This window comes from Aplysia californica, unplaced genomic scaffold (assembly GCF_000002075.1).
Source record: "Aplysia californica isolate F4 #8 unplaced genomic scaffold, AplCal3.0 scaffold00224, whole genome shotgun sequence".
Classification (NCBI taxonomy): Eukaryota; Metazoa; Mollusca; class Gastropoda; order Aplysiida; family Aplysiidae; genus Aplysia; species Aplysia californica.
The window spans coordinates 752,727-770,268 of NW_004797494.1; the positions used below are offsets into that span (position 1 = coordinate 752,727).

The 17,542-nt window shown below is 41.9% G+C and overlaps 2 protein-coding genes across 2 annotated transcripts in view; both read right to left on the reverse strand.

Annotated features, from left to right (window-relative positions):
• Window positions 1–5,888, reverse strand: part of LOC101851413 — a gene marked incomplete in the record, with an annotated part of 14,187 nt that extends 8,299 nt beyond the window's left edge. The window contains 2 exon segments of the mRNA XM_013083318.1: window positions 790–3,236; window positions 5,785–5,888. Coding sequence (XP_012938772.1) covers window positions 790–3,116 — 2,327 coding nt within the window.
• A 5,386-nt stretch (window positions 5,889–11,274) lies between these two features.
• On the reverse strand, window positions 11,275–16,630 carry LOC101847265 (60S ribosomal protein L13). Its single transcript, XM_013083319.2, has 3 exons — window positions 16,361–16,630; window positions 14,691–14,864; window positions 11,275–11,512 (listed from the first exon to the last, which is right to left on the reverse strand). The coding sequence occupies exons 1-3, from the start codon at window positions 16,604–16,606 to the stop codon at window positions 11,309–11,311; spliced, it is 624 nt and encodes a 207-aa protein (XP_012938773.1). The 5' UTR covers window positions 16,607–16,630; the 3' UTR covers window positions 11,275–11,308.
• Window positions 16,631–17,542: the final 912 nt, after the last annotated feature.

The following is a 17,542-nucleotide window of genomic DNA, read 5'->3' on the forward strand; positions in this document are numbered from 1 at the left end:
GAGAGGGGGGGGGAGATCTCCGCGACCCAGAATAACCTCTCTCAAAACTGGAGCCAATACACCTGGACAAGTGCAAGGTATATGTATTGAGGATATGAAAATAAACAATTAAAATATCCAACAAGTGCAAGGTACAGGTATTGAGGATATGATAATAAACAATTGAAATATAATCTAAAACGAAATTTTGAGGAGAGAAAAAAAACTTATACAGAGGGAGAGAGAGAGAAGGGGGGGGGGGTGATTGTGCAAGAGTGGAACCGACAGTCAAAGAGTCCAGCAAGGACGACGATGGCGTTGCTGACGTAGACGGTGTTTTCAGAAAATTTGATGTCATTGGATAAAAATCCACTTTTCATCTTTCAAGGAGTCATGGACAGAAACAAGTAAAACCATTTATAATAATAATTAATAGTAAATATAATTTGTACAGCGCATACCCCAGCTCAACAGCAAGCTCTATGCGCTTTACACTATACTGTCCCCAGGGTTTTATGCACCCCGCATAATTTAGCAAAATTTGATGTCATTTGAATAAAAATCCACTTATCATCTTTCAAGAAGTCCTGGGAAGAAACAAGTAAAACCATTAATAATAATAAATAACATTTGTATGGCGCATACCCCTGCTCAACAGCAAGCTCTAGATCTATGCACTTTTCACTATATTATTACCCCAGCAGACCATAGATAGAACACTCAGAAACTTTCTCAGCTTCCCGGGAAGCATACAGTGCAAGCAACCGATTAAGTGCTCAAATACTAACACCAAACAGACACTGATATTACCTTTTCTTTGCCTTGGACTTCTTGGTGGGATAGTCGTCGTCACAGAACACGTCATCATTGCCGAGAGCTTCCTCCGCCTTCCGGGTCTTTTTCCGGAACCTCTTGCTTTGTGTGGGCCTGGTCTCCGCGGAGGACACGAACCGTTCCCCTCCTTCGCTCTGCTGGCAGTCGTCCGGAGTACTCAGCTCCACCAACTCTGGAAGCTCCAGCTCTTTGCTTTTGCTTTTCTTGGCTTTGGAAAACTTGGAAGAATGTAAACTACTACCCTTTGACGACGACTTGGTGGACTTTTGAAATTTCTTTGTAGCCGAATGTTTGGTCTTGGACTTTTTAGTTGTCTTGCTCTTGTTGATGATTTTGCACGGCTCCTTGCTGCTGACGTCAACAAGGCACGTCCCGGCACTGTCTCCAAAACGAGACTCGGAGTTTGCATGTGGCAAAAATGATTCTGTTGGTGGCTCCATGCCAGAAAGACAATCTTGCTGACCGACTTCGTCGCTTATACCCGACACACTGTTTGAAGTACCGCCCTCTGGCGATAGTTGAGACTGCTCCTGAGAAACCCGAGACACTGTCTCCTCTATTGACTGGACAATGCCGTCCATCACCTCTCTGGACATGACATGTTTCGGCCTGGCCACGTCCTTCGATTTTCCACGTCCGCCTTTTTTGTTATCTCCGCGCTTTTTCACCTTCTTTTTCTTGTTCCCTTTCGCAGATGTCCCAGAGGTATGGGTTTTCTTCTTTTTGGCTCCCGTTGACGGAGTGGTGGGCTTGCTTTTGAAAGAGGAAGCTGGCTTCATCGTTGAGATAACGGGCTGCTGCGTGACTACTGTGCAGGCGGGCTTAGCTTCCGTCCGACAACGAAGACGTGCGCTTCTCTTGATGATTGTGCAAGAGTCAAAGCGGCAGTCAGAGTCCAGCATGGGGGACGACGGCGTGGCGGGCGTAGACGGGGCTTTCAGCAGACTTATGGCTTTTCTAGGAGGACGAGCAATGCCGTCCCCCGATTCGGGTGGATCCAGACGGTCATGACCATCTCTTGGGATACTCGACTCATAAGACTGATGCGTCAGAATCCCCTCCATCAAAGGATACTGGGACACTCGCTGGATGTTGCTTGACGCGTCCTTATCAGTGGGGATAAAATCTCCGTGAGTAGGGCCTAATTTATCAGCTATTGGTTTAGAGCTAAGACAGTCAACCAAAGTGGGGGGCATCAGATCACAAGTGTTGCGATATGCTGATACATTATCAAAAATATTCCCTCCACTTTTAGCGGAGCCCCCAACAAAGGATTCGGAGCAAGGAGGTGGAGTTCGAGAAGCCCTTTCCTCGACACTACTGCGTTTATTGTGTCTGTCTACTTTATCGGAATGCGACAACAAACAGTTATCTAAATTTGAGAAGCCAGCATCAAACCCATCATTTCTACATTTACCCACATTAGAACACCATTTATCCCCTTGCCCCTTGCTTTTGCCCCCGCCCTGGGAGGCATGTTTTGAGAAGGGCTCTTGAAAACTATAACTCTGAGGCATGAATTTATGCAAGCCAGAACCAACTCGCATAGTACCAGAAGTGGTTTTCACCATATTCAGCTCTTTCGTCTCGTCGTTGGACAGCGACACGAGAAACGCTTCACCCGGTATCTCCGACATCTTCAGCATGTTGGCAGAACTAGATCTACTCTGATGGTCTCCGTTAGAGAAGAAACACACGTCAGGGCGGGGCACAGTGGTGGAGCATTCTCGCGCGCTCAGCACGTCTGCGTTCAGTTTGCGTGTCCGCACAACAGATTGAGACTGCCCGTCCTTCCCGTGCCTTGAACTGACATCTCTGTCGTCAGCGCTGGTCTTGGTTCCGTCACACGTTGTTCTGGCAGCAGAAGAAGCCCCGGCATTCCCATTCTTGCCCCAGTCCCCACCGCCAATGTGTTTACCTCCCAGCAAGGACACGAGAATGTCGCTCTTCTCGCCGACCCCAGTGCGGACAGTACTAGCTCCGGATAACGCGGGTTCAGCGACAGGATCGCATAGATTTGGAAGCACACTGGATGTACATGAGGTTATGCTCAAGGAATCTCCTGGCATATTTTCCTTGTCGTCATCAAACTGTAGTGCACCACTCTCACCGGATTTCTCAGTTTCCATGGAGCCGCTGTAACCTTTGGACTCTTCGCCATCATCAAACGTTGCATGCTGTTCAGGGGTGTCTATACGGTCTTCCTTGGTTTGCTGCCTTCTAACTACAGATTGCTTTGGCTTGTGAAGTTCTTCAGGGGAGCCAAAAGAGGCACCGCTGCGAAGCGTCCTCCTAGAAGTCATGTATGGTGGAAGGAAACGACTTTGTGAGCAGCCGTTCACCCTTTAATGGAAAACAGTCGATGAGTTTTTGCTTAGTACTTAGTAACGAGCTCACGGGAGGCACAGAGGATGCTTGTGCTTCTGAAATAAAGAACAGAACCAATTGACAAATAGCACACTGGAAAAGGGCAAATTAAAGACTTGCACGTAAATTGATCGCTATTGAGCACAAGGGGGCTATCCCAAAAAATGCTGTTATGAGAAAATCAAAAGGTAAAGATTTTGCCCCTTGTTCAGTTTCAAGACAAGGTGAGTTTTCTCTATAACCAAACAAATTAAATATACTCACCAATGAAACAAAACTTCTCCTATAGGTGGGACTTTTGGTGTAGGTGAAGATTTCTGAAAAACTCCGAAATTCGGGTTAGCCCGTTTGTCCTTAAAAGCGACCAATTGTAAATACATAATAAAGTACATGTACATAATGTACAATTTTTCGTTGGCTGTAACGGGAAGAGAAAGGGCGTCTGTTAGTTTGAGCAGTGTTGGTTGGGAAGGAGGGAGCTGCCGTATAGCCAGGCTGTCACAAGTGTATGCATGCTGTCGGCGCAAAAAGTTGTGGCCACGCAGACTGCGTGATCCCCCCCCCCCCCCCGCCCTTTTTTTCCCCGACTGTGCTTTTCATTCGGGTTAAGTTACTGTCCATCCGCAATGTCCTTCTTAGGATAGCCTATCATCTTCTATTCCAAGACTGTTTGTTTCTTTGCTTTACCTTCATCTTCACTGAATTTCTCTGCTTCCTCATTCTCACAGTCCTATCTGATGGTGGTACACATGTTTGAAATATTCTCGTGCCAAAGAGTTTCCCCGTCTTGTTGAACTACTTCCTATCTAAAAGTCTCCAAAACGTCTTTTGGTGTTCTTTGCTGTTGCTTCACTGAACAGAAATTGAAATTAAACCTCTTTTCAGGGTTTTCCTCCTGAATACACGTACACCCTTGTTTATTTATTATTTCGAATGAGCCTTACTTCCACTTGGTCCACTTGTCCATTAACTTTTGTTTGTTTTTGTTTGTTTGAGTAAAGAAAAGAACTTTGACACATTAGCGGTCATTTGGCACAGGAAAAGAGTAAGATACGCAGGCAGAGTAAAAAGAAGGAAAGAAAAGAAGCAGGACACACTAGTGGCACCCTATAATCACCCGTACTAAACTGTTGAAGAAATAGGCCATGGGTACACTCTCTGGGGTACGGTGAGCATATTATAATAATGTAAGATCATTTCTATTTTTCTTTCGATCTGGTCCAATCTGGATCACGGCTAACGTTGATGCTTGCGTTGTAATTATAATACTTCTTCGGAAGCTTTTAATAGTGCTTCTTCCGTAGCTCTGGCGCACTCCTGGAAGCGAAACAAAAGTGTATAGGCTTATAGATCTAGATCTATAATTTTTTTTTGAACTCCGAAGACAAAGTTTATGATTAGTTTTCAAAATTAGTATCTGGATTGTACTTACATAGAATCTAGATTCTAGTAGGTACAGAAGATTTAAATATAATAAATCAGACGACTTTTTGTGTTACTTCGCCTGCGGTTCCATTGCACCCCATCTTCTTACATAAGCATTGTATCGAATAGCACTCTCAACACCCCGCGACTCTGTTCCTTCCATACCCCCGGTTTATTATTTTCCAGCTTGGCTCGACCGACTATCATGTGAAACATTATAGATCTATCTCTATTTTTTATGAAACTGGTTTGTTCCTAAATGGGAAAAGTTGTCACAGTAATTTACAAAAATCACTAAAATGTCATGATCTCTTGTTCTTTTATTCACTAAAGGTTAAATAAAACAGATTTGTTCCTTCTAGTTACTGGAGTCTAGATCTAGATCTAGTAGGCCTAGATCTATAGGTACAGGGGTATGAGGTTGAAGGTTTCCCCCCCCCCCCCTTTTCATTTCCAACTCCCCCACCCCCGTTTATTAGTTTTGGACCACTTGTCCACCCCCTCCCCCCTTTTCCACTTTATTCGATACCTTACGAGTAACTCAGACACATAGGCCTAGATCTATCTCTCTCTCTCTCCCTCTCTCTCTCTTGTCCTTTTTGACTCCCAGTGGAGCATAGGCCATCAACATTGAAGCTGTCCTGTGCATCCTTTTCTAATCTAGATTTAGCTGTTTCCATGATGTCCCCGCCTTTTCCATTTCCGCTTGTACCGCTCGCTTCCATGTCATATTTGGTCTTCCTTTCTAACGTTTTATTCCAGGTGCCAAGTCTGGTGGTTCTGTAGTTCTTTTGGTCGACGGGAGGCTTCTCGGCTTGGGGGTTTCCTTTCGGCTTTCACCACCCTGCGTCATTCTACACTCCATTTTCTATCCTCTCTTCGGTGATGAAGGTCCTTCATCTTCCAGAACTGGCGGTCGTGTTGCTTTTGCTGTTGATGTTTTTGTAGCTGTTGTTTTGTTTTATGGAAAAGGGCTGCTAACCCTTTGCCCAACCGACCTTAGTCGTCTTCTACGACATGCGCGGTACAGATACAGTGGTCCTATTCTTTGCTCCCCTGTCTCTTGGACAGGGCCCCAGGAACTACACGTGAGGATACTTAGATCTAGAATCTAAATCTAGAATCTAGATCTAGAAAGGGTCCGATTTCCAGAGAAAAGAAGACAGAAATAAACCTCACCTTAGATCTAGATGTCCTAGACGTAGATCTAGATCAATACCAATTTCATCTGAATAGATCTATTTCACATTCAGCTTTGTCATTCAGCTCCACATCAGACTTGTCTTGTCGTGATAGCTCCCAGGTTTATTATTCAACACAGAGGGACTGCTGAAAAAGATTGCTAGATGTAGATCTAATTTTTATTTTCTTATGCGTACTGGTAGGCCCTAATTTGTCTCGCCTTTTGTTCGTCTTTTTGCTGAAGGGGTGGGGGCAGAGGACCTTAGTGAAATTTGTAAATCAAACTGTTAGTGAAGAAATTTCTCATTGTCTGGACCACTGAAATAATGGTTTCTGGTCCACATATTTTCAAAAATACCCCCCACACACACACAAACATGATACTTTTATGATACTGTGTTTTATATTTATGTCTAATATATCATAGTATAAATTTCAATGTCGAAATACTTTTAAGAGCATCATCAGAAAGAAAAAGTAGTACATCAATAATATACATTTTTACTAGATCTAGATCAAAGTTTTCGAAAGGAAGAAAGTATGTTCGTAACAGGGTCACTCCCAAAACTTAACAACGATTCTTATTCCTATTAGTTTCTTATACGTCAAAGGAATAGACAATCATCAGATGAATCGGATGCTAAAATTGCCTGTATCATTATCACTATTTGAATTTACCGGTTTAAAATTTAAAATATCGCTACCAATCTGAGAACATCATTAGGCCGTTGAGGCTAAGAGAAGTTAACTCTCAATTAGAATAAGTATTTGAAACGCAACATTTTAAAATTAAAAGGGTGTATTTTGATGGAAATTGTCTCCCTTTCCAATCCAACGATTTTTTTAAAAGTGCCCCCAAGATACATAGAATCTACTGGTTTATTCATTTTATATAATGTAGTTTATGTAGTAATCGGTGTTTTTACGCTCCCTTCGACATAATTTAGATCATTTAGGAGGCAAACTGGCGACCCTGCCTGTAACGGCTAAACCGGGCTTAGTAAAGGGATAGATCTACATTCCAACAGAAAGACCGAGGCACAGGTACGGTACTCAATTTAAAAAAAAATTCTTTCCATTCAAACCCGCTGCCTTACGGTCAAGAGCTCAAGAGTCTAACCACTGGACCATGGAAACCATCGGCAATAATACGGGCATAAAATTAATACATAATACATTGTTGTACATTACAGGTAACATGCTTTACATCCACTTCAGCACAATTTAGTAATTTAGGAGGCGAGCTGCTTCGACTTTGACTGTCAGTGAGTGTCAGGGCCAACCCGGGCTACCGGTAGGCCTACTTCAAAATAACCGTACCTACGTGTATTTGTGTTCAGTAGCACATAAACTAGGGTATCATTAGTATCAATTTTGTTTTATCGTGATGCCAAAATTATAGCCCGGACACCAGTCTCAGTAATTTTACACAACAAAATCTATCCTTATTTGGCCCACTAAAGAAATGTTTGACTCTTTGTTATAATATTGATACGATTGGACTCATATTGCCAATGCAGTTATTGAGAAATCAATAATTTTGAGTGCTAGTACTGCTAGATCTAGGTCTAGATTTAAATTGTCAAAATATTTTTTTCTCACCAAAATCACCACTTTTTGATGAAATTACACAAAAGTGCTACTCAAGACATGTATAGGTTTATTCCAAATGCAATTCTGAATACTTCCATATAACATACGAGTGGGTTTTTTCTGTTTGTGATCGTTTTTTCAAGATTATAAAATTTTAATTTTATTTTTCAATATCGGATGTTATGATCCAAATGTACAAATATCATGGAATGTATGTAAATAACAGCAAACTTTTCAATATTTTCCAGTTCTATATTCATTTATGGTTATTTTGATGTATCATTTGACTAGGTGCAAACATATTTTTTGAGTTTCACCAAAGATTAGTAATATTTTATTTTCAAATTTTATCCGCATCCATTCAAAATTGCGTTGCATAATCGCCTCTTACAGTACAGGAACCAAAGTTGAAAAATACATAAATAAACATTACAGATGTATTCTACAAACCATACTGAAAATATTGGTATATAATACGTTGGTATTTATTTGAATTTGTGGCCCCAAAGACCTTTTAACTGCCCACTACTCATCATCTCATTTCGCCCTTCCGAAAAAAAATTCGTCTATAAGCCGAAAATAATACGTGGCGAATGAGTTAAGCATGAAAAATCCTGAAATTATGCAAACTACTAAGCCCAAAAATGTAAAATTATGCGATTCTGTTAATTTTAACAAAGAATGATAAAGGAAAATAATCAGAAATTATGCTAAAAATATCAAATTTTGTTAAATTATGCGGGGTGCATAAAACCACGGGAACAGGTAAGAGAGTAAAATGTACAGTGCACGCACCGCAGTAACTCCGTCATCGTTCCGAGTACATGTACTCGGCATGTTTGCACGTCCTTGCTTGGCTTGGAGGATCGCCCTACACACCGCGCGCTCACACACACACACACACTCATATTTAATTGGTCTGGTCGCTTATTTATTTTGAGCACAAAGGGGTATCCCGAAAAAATGTTTTGAGAAAATTGGAGGTAAAGTTGTTAGACCCTTGTTCAGTTTCTTTAAAACAATAAAAGTAAAAGACAAGGAGAGTTTTCTATAACTAAACAATATAGATACACACCAATGAAACCAAACTTCTACACGTGGTAGGCCTACGTAGGGCAATGCCCACTTTTGGTGTAGGTCAAGATTTCTGGAAGAAAACCCCCCAAATTTGGGTTAGCCCGCTTGTCCTTAAATAAAGCGACCAATTCTCACTTGTTATGATGACATTGTACATGTACATGTACTTGCACGCATTGGTTGTTTCAGTTTCAGTTTCAGCTAGATCTAATTGCTCGTATAGAACCTACATTGACCCTCCATTCTTCACCGTCGCGAGCTGCCGTTGTACATTCTGCTATACCGGTACCCAAGCCAGTCCATGCTTATTTAGTGTACCTGTGAGGTTCTCGTGGCCTAGAGGTTAAGGTGTTCACCTCTCATTCAAAGGTCCCAGGTTCGAATCCGGGTAGCAACGGAAAAACAGTTTCTCCTCTAAAATTGTCTCCTTTCCTGCTCTCTTGCAATGTTCTGTCGTCTGCTCTTTCTTCTGCCTCCACCCCCTCAGCCCGCTCCTCTGGGCTCCTGATTCTTTCTGCAGCCTTTCTACTGCTACTCCTTTGCTCCTGCATACTACTGTCTTTCAGCCACACTCCTAATCTTCTGGTAGGAAATATTATCTACACCTAGCCTTTACGGACAAGGGAGAAAAATCTCGGGATGCCCCGTGTGCAAGGTGCGTACGTTAAAGATCCCTTCTGGTCTAAAATCATAGTATAAGAGTAGGCTTCAGCTGCCACCCGGGCAAAATTCAAAATTTCCTATCAACAAAATGTTTAAGTTTAACGTGTCCCGCGCGCTCATATGACCTTATGCCGTTGCGAGCGCCGTAAAACACTTATAAAAAAACAACAACCTAATTGCTCGTGTAGAACCTACAAAGTAGCCTACATAAGTACATGACACGTACTAAAATGATGTAGCCTACATGAGTATTGGCCTGGCCTGGAGATGTCATCTCTCACTTTGACAGGTTGACGTGTATAGTCCTTGACCATGACCATCAATGATTTATTTATAAATAGAGGCACCAGCCATCCATGTCCAGGTGCTCTTTTAGCCTCTTTTTTCGGATTTCCTGTCTGCGGATTAACAATCTTTTCTATTTATTGGTTCCGCTTCCATGTACCCCGTTTCTATTCTATGGTTCTCAAGGACACTAAGAGTAAGAGTGTAAGTTTAGTAAGCGTATTGTGTGCGACTCTGTGACCCTCCGTTTTTCACGGTCGTGAGCTGCCATTACACATTCTGCTATACTACTATCCAAGCCAGTCCATGTTTTAGTGTACCTTGGTATGTATTGCGTATCATATATATTACGTTATACATTTTAAAGTTTAAGTCGTGTATGTTTCTCCCAGCGGCAGGTAAAGGTTATACCGTATGGGTAAAGTACCGTAAATTTATGGTAAAGACCATTTTGTCTGTCCTGTACATGGTCTACTCACTCTTACACAAAACGTTCTCCCAGGGCCTCCAGCACAAAGTGAATACATATCTAGTATGCCTACATACTCCATCGTGTTGGCTCCACTGACTTGAGTGATTCAGAGCTTAATGTAGTTTTAGTAAGAGTTGGACGCACTTGCAGCACATTACATGCCGAAGATTTAGTTTTAGTAGAGTTTTTATGGCGCTCGCAACTGCATAAGGTCATATAATATGAGCGCCAGAAGATTAGTAGAGTTATTTTTAGTTTTAGTTTTAGTAGAAGTTTTACGGCGCTCGCAACTGCATATGGTCATATGAGCGCCAGAAGATTAGAGGAGTTACAAGAAAGTAACAAACATAAAAAAGAAGGAGAGATAAGGACGATAGATGTTTGATAGGAAAGAAGGAGCAAACCACACCAGAGCAGCCGCCTACCAGACAGGTGTCACAAGATAGTAACAGACACAAAAGGAGGAGAGATTAGGATGATAGACGTTTGATAGGACAGAAGGAGTAGACCAAACCAAAGCACCCGCCAACCACCCACTAAGAGAAACCATGATGACAAACAGTAGGAAACAAGCAGGACACAACATGAAACCAACACAGAACAAGTGAGACATGATACAATAAAAACAAGACAACGCATGATGAGAGGAAGCAAAGGCAATAGTAGAAACAAAACTGAGCAGAAACTGCTAAAGGATGAAATAAACTGATGCATCACCTACTCAAACGGTTCTGAGCAGTAACTGATATTATGGCATTACACTGTACAAGTGTTCATGTTGAGTAGAGATTTGGTCGTCCACTATTCTACACATAACCCTCTCACTATACCAAACCCACTCAAAGTTAAAAGTATGGTACAGCAGCTCAAAAATGTATTGTCCGACCCCAAGTTGGGTTCTGAGATGAATTTCTTACCCTCACACGGGTTCTTACACATTATGTAAATTAGAAAAATTTGTTACACAGCAAGTAAAAGGGGGGTCCTTGAACTTCTGCAGAGACCATTGCACCTCCAAACATATTTTACTTACAGTATTCAACGCCATCTTCGAAAAATTGAGCAGGCTACACTACCTTACTACTTTCAAATCTCACTACAGGCAATGGCAATTCCACCAATGCGAAGAACCATTAGGTCGATAAAAAAAAAAAGTTTTAGTGTTTTACGGCATTTGCAACACAATGAGGCCATAAAAGCGCCGAAGATTAGCGTTAGTAACAAACACAAAAAAGAAGGAGGGGAGATAAAGACGATAGACGTTTGATAGGAAGGAAGAAAAAGCAAACCACACCAGAGCACCTGCCAGCCACCCACCATTAGGTCGTTATCGACACGTCAGTTCACATAAAGGAACACACAAAGTCACCAGCACAAAACTTCACAAACAATAAAAATTCCCAATGTAAAATTTATTCTTCAAGAGACTGTTTATTTGTCCTTTTCTTGTTCCTCCTTCTTCTTCTTCAGCCTCATTCCAAGAAGTTTGGCGTTGATTCTTGCCTGGCGAAGAGCAACAAAAGCGTTGTGCTTCTTCTCATCTTCAGTCGGGACACGTGCCTTCTCTGGCTTGAACCTATTCTCAACAGGCAGGACATCACCAGGCAATTGTTTGGCCAACTTGAGCTCCTCAGGCTGTGGAAGCAAGAACAAAAAGCCAATCAATGAGTGTTTCTTCCAGAAAAATCTGGTGAAGAAATTTTCCCCTTGCCTTTTCTCATCTCCCAAATTTCACATACCACATTACCCCCCCCCCCAAAAAAAAAAAAAAATTTCCATTGCAGCAGCATGTTCCAAGAATAAACTTTTTATTATTTTTCAGAACAAACAATTTATTAAATGTTGTCGGTTCAGCGAAAGTGCACCAAAACAAGACCACACTTGCTCTTAATGCGCATTAAACTAAGAGAAGGCTAAAAATAGTCTCTGACGGGCTGCATAACTACAATTTTAAGTAAGAGTCAGACAGAGTGAGTCCAATGTTACCTGTCCACAAATTATACACATGGGAAGGGGGCAAAGCCAGTGACAAGGCTAAAGTACAGTATAATCCGTGCATATCGACATGCTTTGAGAAGTGGATTTGATCCCGATAAATGAAATTTAATATAAAGCCGAAGAGGAAAAAACAAGGGGAGGTCAGCATTAAAGACACTAATTTTTAAAAATCTGGCTGCTCCCCTTGATTCTTGAAACTAACAAGAGGCAGGGTGGGTGTGTGTGTTTGTGTGTGTGGTGTTGGAGTTCGAACCAAAGACGAGCAACACGAGGCGAACACTACACACCAGCGCAAACTTTGTTGTAGCATCCTTGTAGTAAGGCCTGTTTATGGCCACTTGCTAGGGAAAATGGAAAGGCGAGACACTGACTCACTGACCGTGGCACTTGACAGCGACAGACAAGATGAGGAAGGGGAGTGAGGGATCGGGAGGGGGAAGGGAGGAGATGCCTAGGGCGCGAGACGCTCATGTCGGTGAGACAATGTGCTGTGTTGGAGACTACACTGTGTAGGCCCTACATGACCTATTAAACCCTGGTGTGTCGATATAGGCTGCTTGACGGGTACGTGAAGAACCCCCCCCATATTTATGATTGTGGGCTTCGCCAGGTACCCAGGAAGCATGTCAATAATAAAGCAGAGTGGGCAGAAAAAAAGTCGATATAAGTAGATCAGAGAAATTGTTTAGAGAAGATATTGAAGAAAAAACATCGTAATTGGAAAATATGTCGACATGTCAATAAAAGAGGATTATACTGTAACTAAATAACAGCTGGTAGGAGAGTCACTGAAGGCACACTTACAGAAGAATAGGTGTTACAAGGGAGTAACAAACATAAAAAAGAAGAAGGGAGATAAAAAGTTTTTTTAGTAGCTAGAGGGTTTTACGGCGCTCGCAACTGCATAACGTCATATGAGCGCCAAGGGGTGGGTGTCAACAGAGAAGTCCTTACAGGGAATCAGACTTACTCTGCTCGCCTCTCTAGCTTCAACAGCACAAGAACTGCTTCGACTATCAAGGCACCCCGGAAATAGCGGGTCACAAAAGTGACAAACATACAAAAGAAGTAGAGGAAAATGACAATACAGTGGAACTCGGATTCAACGAGGTCGCCGGGCCTGACCAAAAATCTTGTTGAATCCGAGTGTTCGTTATAGCAAACACGAGGTTTTGTGTAGATAATTACAGGCACTGAGCAAGTAATGTATAAAGAGAAGTCCCAAGTAGTGCCTGAAATGCCTCATATTATGAGCTGTGTAAAAAAAAGGCCGATTTGTTAAATGCACACGCCTGTGTCATCTCGATTGTTTACCAAAAAGTTGTGTTGCTGTGTAGAGCCTAGCATACGGCAACTTTTGATTCCATAGACCAGTGCACAATTCATTACGTAGATCTACGTCAAGACTAGCTTATCATTGTAATAATGATCAGTTGCCGAGGGGAAAAAAAAGAGTGTGACGCATTTTTTATCTGCGACGTTCAACGCCCGGACCGCTAGTGCCCCCCCTTCCTTTCCCCCACACGCACACACAGTCACACGTGTGCAGGCTGCCCCTCCGACCCCGACACATGCCAGAGTAGACAAGTGCGCGAGCCAACAACGGATGTGTTGGTATGAAAAAGGCCGCTGATTTGTCGCATGCAATCGGTTAAGTGAATAATGCCAATGGTTCATGATCAGGTGCAATGATGGTTTCCGGGAATGGATGAAGTTCGTTCTGAGAGAAAAATTAGCGAAGCCACGTCTGCGGGGGCTGTTCACCCTGGAAGCGACCTCGTTGAATCCGAGCTCACTGATTTAAATGCTCGTTGAATCCGGGTTATTTTTTATTGACTTTAAAGAACAAAAAAAAAGAGAAGGGGAATCTATCTCATCTCGTTGAATCCGAGTTCCACTGTAGTAAGGATTAGGAAAGAAAAAGCAGCAGCTCCCTGTTGCAAATCAGGCACAGTTATGAGCATGACATGATGAGTCAGCCAATTTACAATTTTATGCTTGAGCGAGAAATGTACCCCCTTTGGGAATGGCCTAAAGACACAACAGTCAGTGGCAGGACGATAGATGTTTTAATTAGTTTTAGTAGAGGTTTTACGGCGCTCGCAACTGCATAAGGTCATATGAGCGCCAGAAGATTAGAGGTGTTACAAGAGAGTAGCAAACATAAAAAAGAAGTAGGGGAGATAAGGACGATAGATGTTTGATAGAAAAGAAGAAGCAAACCACAGAAAAGCACCCACCAACCACTCACGAAAAATATTTACAATGCAAATCCCAACAAAAGGGTGAAAGGGAAAGTGGCCATGGTATAGATGACAGTTGAATTATAATAATACAGAGGTTTGACAGTACATGTTTTTGCATTAAGACATCACGATTTGAACAGATACATTTGGAGAATAACCATGAAGCATTTAAGACAAATGTCCGCTTGACTTTCATATGCCGTGTCTACAAAGTCACGACATGTTGGTCGACAAGCGCTGTTTCCTGTATGCCTCCTTTGACACTGACAATGTGAATGATCATCATGACAGTAACACTAGGAGGCAAACGATAGATGTTTGAATGATAGGAAAGAAGAAGCAAACCACACCAGAGCACCCACCAACCACCCACAATGCTGTTCTGAAACAAGGAGCAAGAGAAAGATTCGTTACTGCTTGACCTGTTTCTACATATTACCAGGAAATGACCTTTCATAACTATTCACAAATACCATCTTGCCATGATCAAAAACAGCGAATATTATTCTCAATAAACCGACAGCCCACACATAAATAAATACAATTGTTAAAAACCCCAAAAAACTTACAGTAGCATCTCCCTTCTTGGGTTTGCCTTCCTTGCGTGGGAAGACAATCAACTTGCTCTTGTACTCCTTCAGACGCTGCACGTTCTGCTGCAGAGACTCCATAGACAGGTTGCGTCTGCGGAAGTCGACAGAGATACCAATGGTGCGGGCAGTCTTCTTGTTGATTCCGGCAGCCTGGTTGAGAACAAATATACAGTTAATTTAGCAATATTCTGCAGCTTCCTGGAGACAAAACAAACGTCTTTAGTAGTACTCGAGCAGCATTATGTGAGTGACTAATTAACACTTCCACAAGCTACTTCTTGCACGCATTCTAAAAAACCAAACAAAACAACAACCAAACCCTGCAGAGATTCGTTGTCATACAATTCCTCTACAATCAAGTCAAGATACTGAAAAAACCCACCAAACAGACAACCGGATTCTTGATTGAGCTTAGAGTAAAGCCAATGCCAAGCCAGCCCTTATTGTACCATCGACAACCAAAGAGGAAGTGCGAGTTTAGGTTGTCCCGCCCGTGAACACAATTCAAACGCTGAACAAAGCTAAAGCGCTGTGCAGTAAAAGAAAAATTAAAACTTTTAAATTGAACAGGAATGATCGTGCATGAATGAGTGTGAGAAAATACTTTTCCCTTTCTCCCTCTCTGAGTGCAACAGTAAAGTGAGAAATAAGTAGATTTCTAATGATACAGAAACAACCCCAATTCATTTATGGGCTATTTTTTTTATACTAGTGCGGGCGAAAGCACGTATTCATCTCTCTCCTCGACTTGAACGTATGTGCAGGTAGGTTTGTCATTGACTTTTGCTTTGTAATGATAGCGCTGAGTATAAAAGCAATTTCGTCCAGATGACAAAAAAGTGATCAACATTTTTCTATTCTTCAGTACCATCATTGTCAACGAAAACTACCAAACAGCATGTTACTGTCAGTGTGAATCCCGATTTGAAACCTTGCCCTGTATTTATACCAGAAGACAAAACAGGACGTGCTGTGGTGTTCTCTGTGACCTAAACACCTAACTTCAAAGAGACACAAGTCCATCACATTTTACCGACACATGATTTTTTAACTAAAATGCTCCGAATGACAGGTATGAGTAAGTTTTAAAAGCATGGACCAGTACAAAGGACATGAAAAAAAAAGAACCCCAGGGTAACTGCCAACCTGGCGTCTCAATTTCCCCAGAGGCGGCGGGGGAAAGAGATATGCTGTTACAAAACAATGATGGCACATGCTACATATCTGCATGTCACAAAAATGCAGTACCGGACTATCACCGGAAAATTCATGGTGAAAATAGATCATTTTCCCGAACAAGCCTCGGCATTACATGTACACCTCAGCCTAACGCCACAGCTGCTTATCAGCGTGAAATGTACACTCGGACAGGGGAAAGCTAAAACAAATGCAACCAGCAAAAGTGAATGTACGGACTTAATCAAATTTGTTTGTCCAAATGTTTGAGAACATTATTTTCCGGTTTCCTGGGTCTTTCCCGGAGCAATTAACAGATTTCATTAAATTCCAGGGTCTCAGAAATTTTTAAAAAATTCTATGAGGCCTGGAAGTCACCCTGGAACACACTAAACAAACAATACGCACACAAAAATTTATGAACATTCCATCAAATTAAAAAAAAAAGTGTTTAAAAGTTCACAACTTACCTTCAACTCATCCAGAGTGAATCCGCGTCCAAGCCTGACCTTGGTGTTGTACTTGAAAGTCGGGCAGCGAACGACAGGCCTGAGAAGACCAGCGACTGGTCTGGGGGCAACAGCAGCAGCCTTGGCAACACGAGCCACCCTCCTGCGCTTCTTTCTCATGGGCTGATTGAACCATGTTTTGACCATACGCTGCCAATCCTTGTGGAAATGGCCATTGGGAATTATGTTATTTCTTTTGGGAGCCATGGCTGAAATAAAACAAACAAAATTTTTAAGAAATACAATTTTAGGACTTGAGCTCTCAAATTCTCAAAATGAAAGCTGTATCTCACTACCAAAACAGAAAAAATAATGTCAAACAAACTCGCCACTGCTTGATGCACAGCCCATGGAAGATAACCATTAATGATATCTGTCCCCGCAGGATTATGTTACAGAAATTATAATTTTTGGTTTTTTTTTTTTTCTGACTGACGGGTATTTTCTTTCCAAATACACAACAAATTAATTTTCTGATATGTTCTGTTTTCTATTTTTCTGTGCACAAAACATGAAAACCATGAAAATTCGTGATGAAAAAGTGCAAAACATGTCGCGGATGGTGTTACAGTAACTTGCATAATTTTGCTTTTTTTGTGTGCATAATTTGGCCATCTAAATTTGCACAATTCTACGGGGACAGCGATATACAGTCAGTGAAACTCGAATTCAACTAAACGAGTTGGTTTCACCTTTTTCACAAAAATCATAGTAGTCCCTTGTTACGAGGAAGTCCTCCCAAATCAAGTATAGGCAAATATGGCTACGCCAACACATGAAGCTACAGCGAGCACCTAGCACACCTCTGTGATTAGCCCAATTATAGATGACGTATTTGTCGTCTCCGGGGATTCCCCAAGTCCAAAGACTCTTGGGTTTCTCTCGCCAGTAACTGTTGACTAGATCTCGCCGTCTATTTTGTTGTTGTATTAATTTGTGCCACCATCTTTTATAAACAATTTCAGCAATTCTCGTTCCATAAATTTATCTTCCCTTCAAAGTTGTATACCCACACACAGCCCGAGCAGTCGGCAATGAAACCTATGGGCGCGGCTCCTGCCAACCTGACCAGCAACACGGCACCGCTCATAACTAGGGGAGCTTTGTTGAGAATGAAAGATTTTCTCAGTTGCTTTTGCCTTA

Bases quoted from the DNA above. Each gene is read 5' to 3' on its own strand.
- LOC101847265 (XM_013083319.2), bottom strand. From the start codon at position 16,606: ATGGCTCCCAAAAGAAATAACATAATTCCCAATGGCCATTTCCACAAG. The intron at 14,865-16,360 runs GTAAGTTGTGAA...GTTCTCAACCAG, and splicing joins TCACTCTGGATGAGTTGAAG to GCTGCCGGAATCAACAAGAA. The intron at 11,513-14,690 runs GTAAGTTTTTTG...TTGCTTCCACAG, and splicing joins CCAAGAAGGGAGATGCTACT to CCTGAGGAGCTCAAGTTGGC.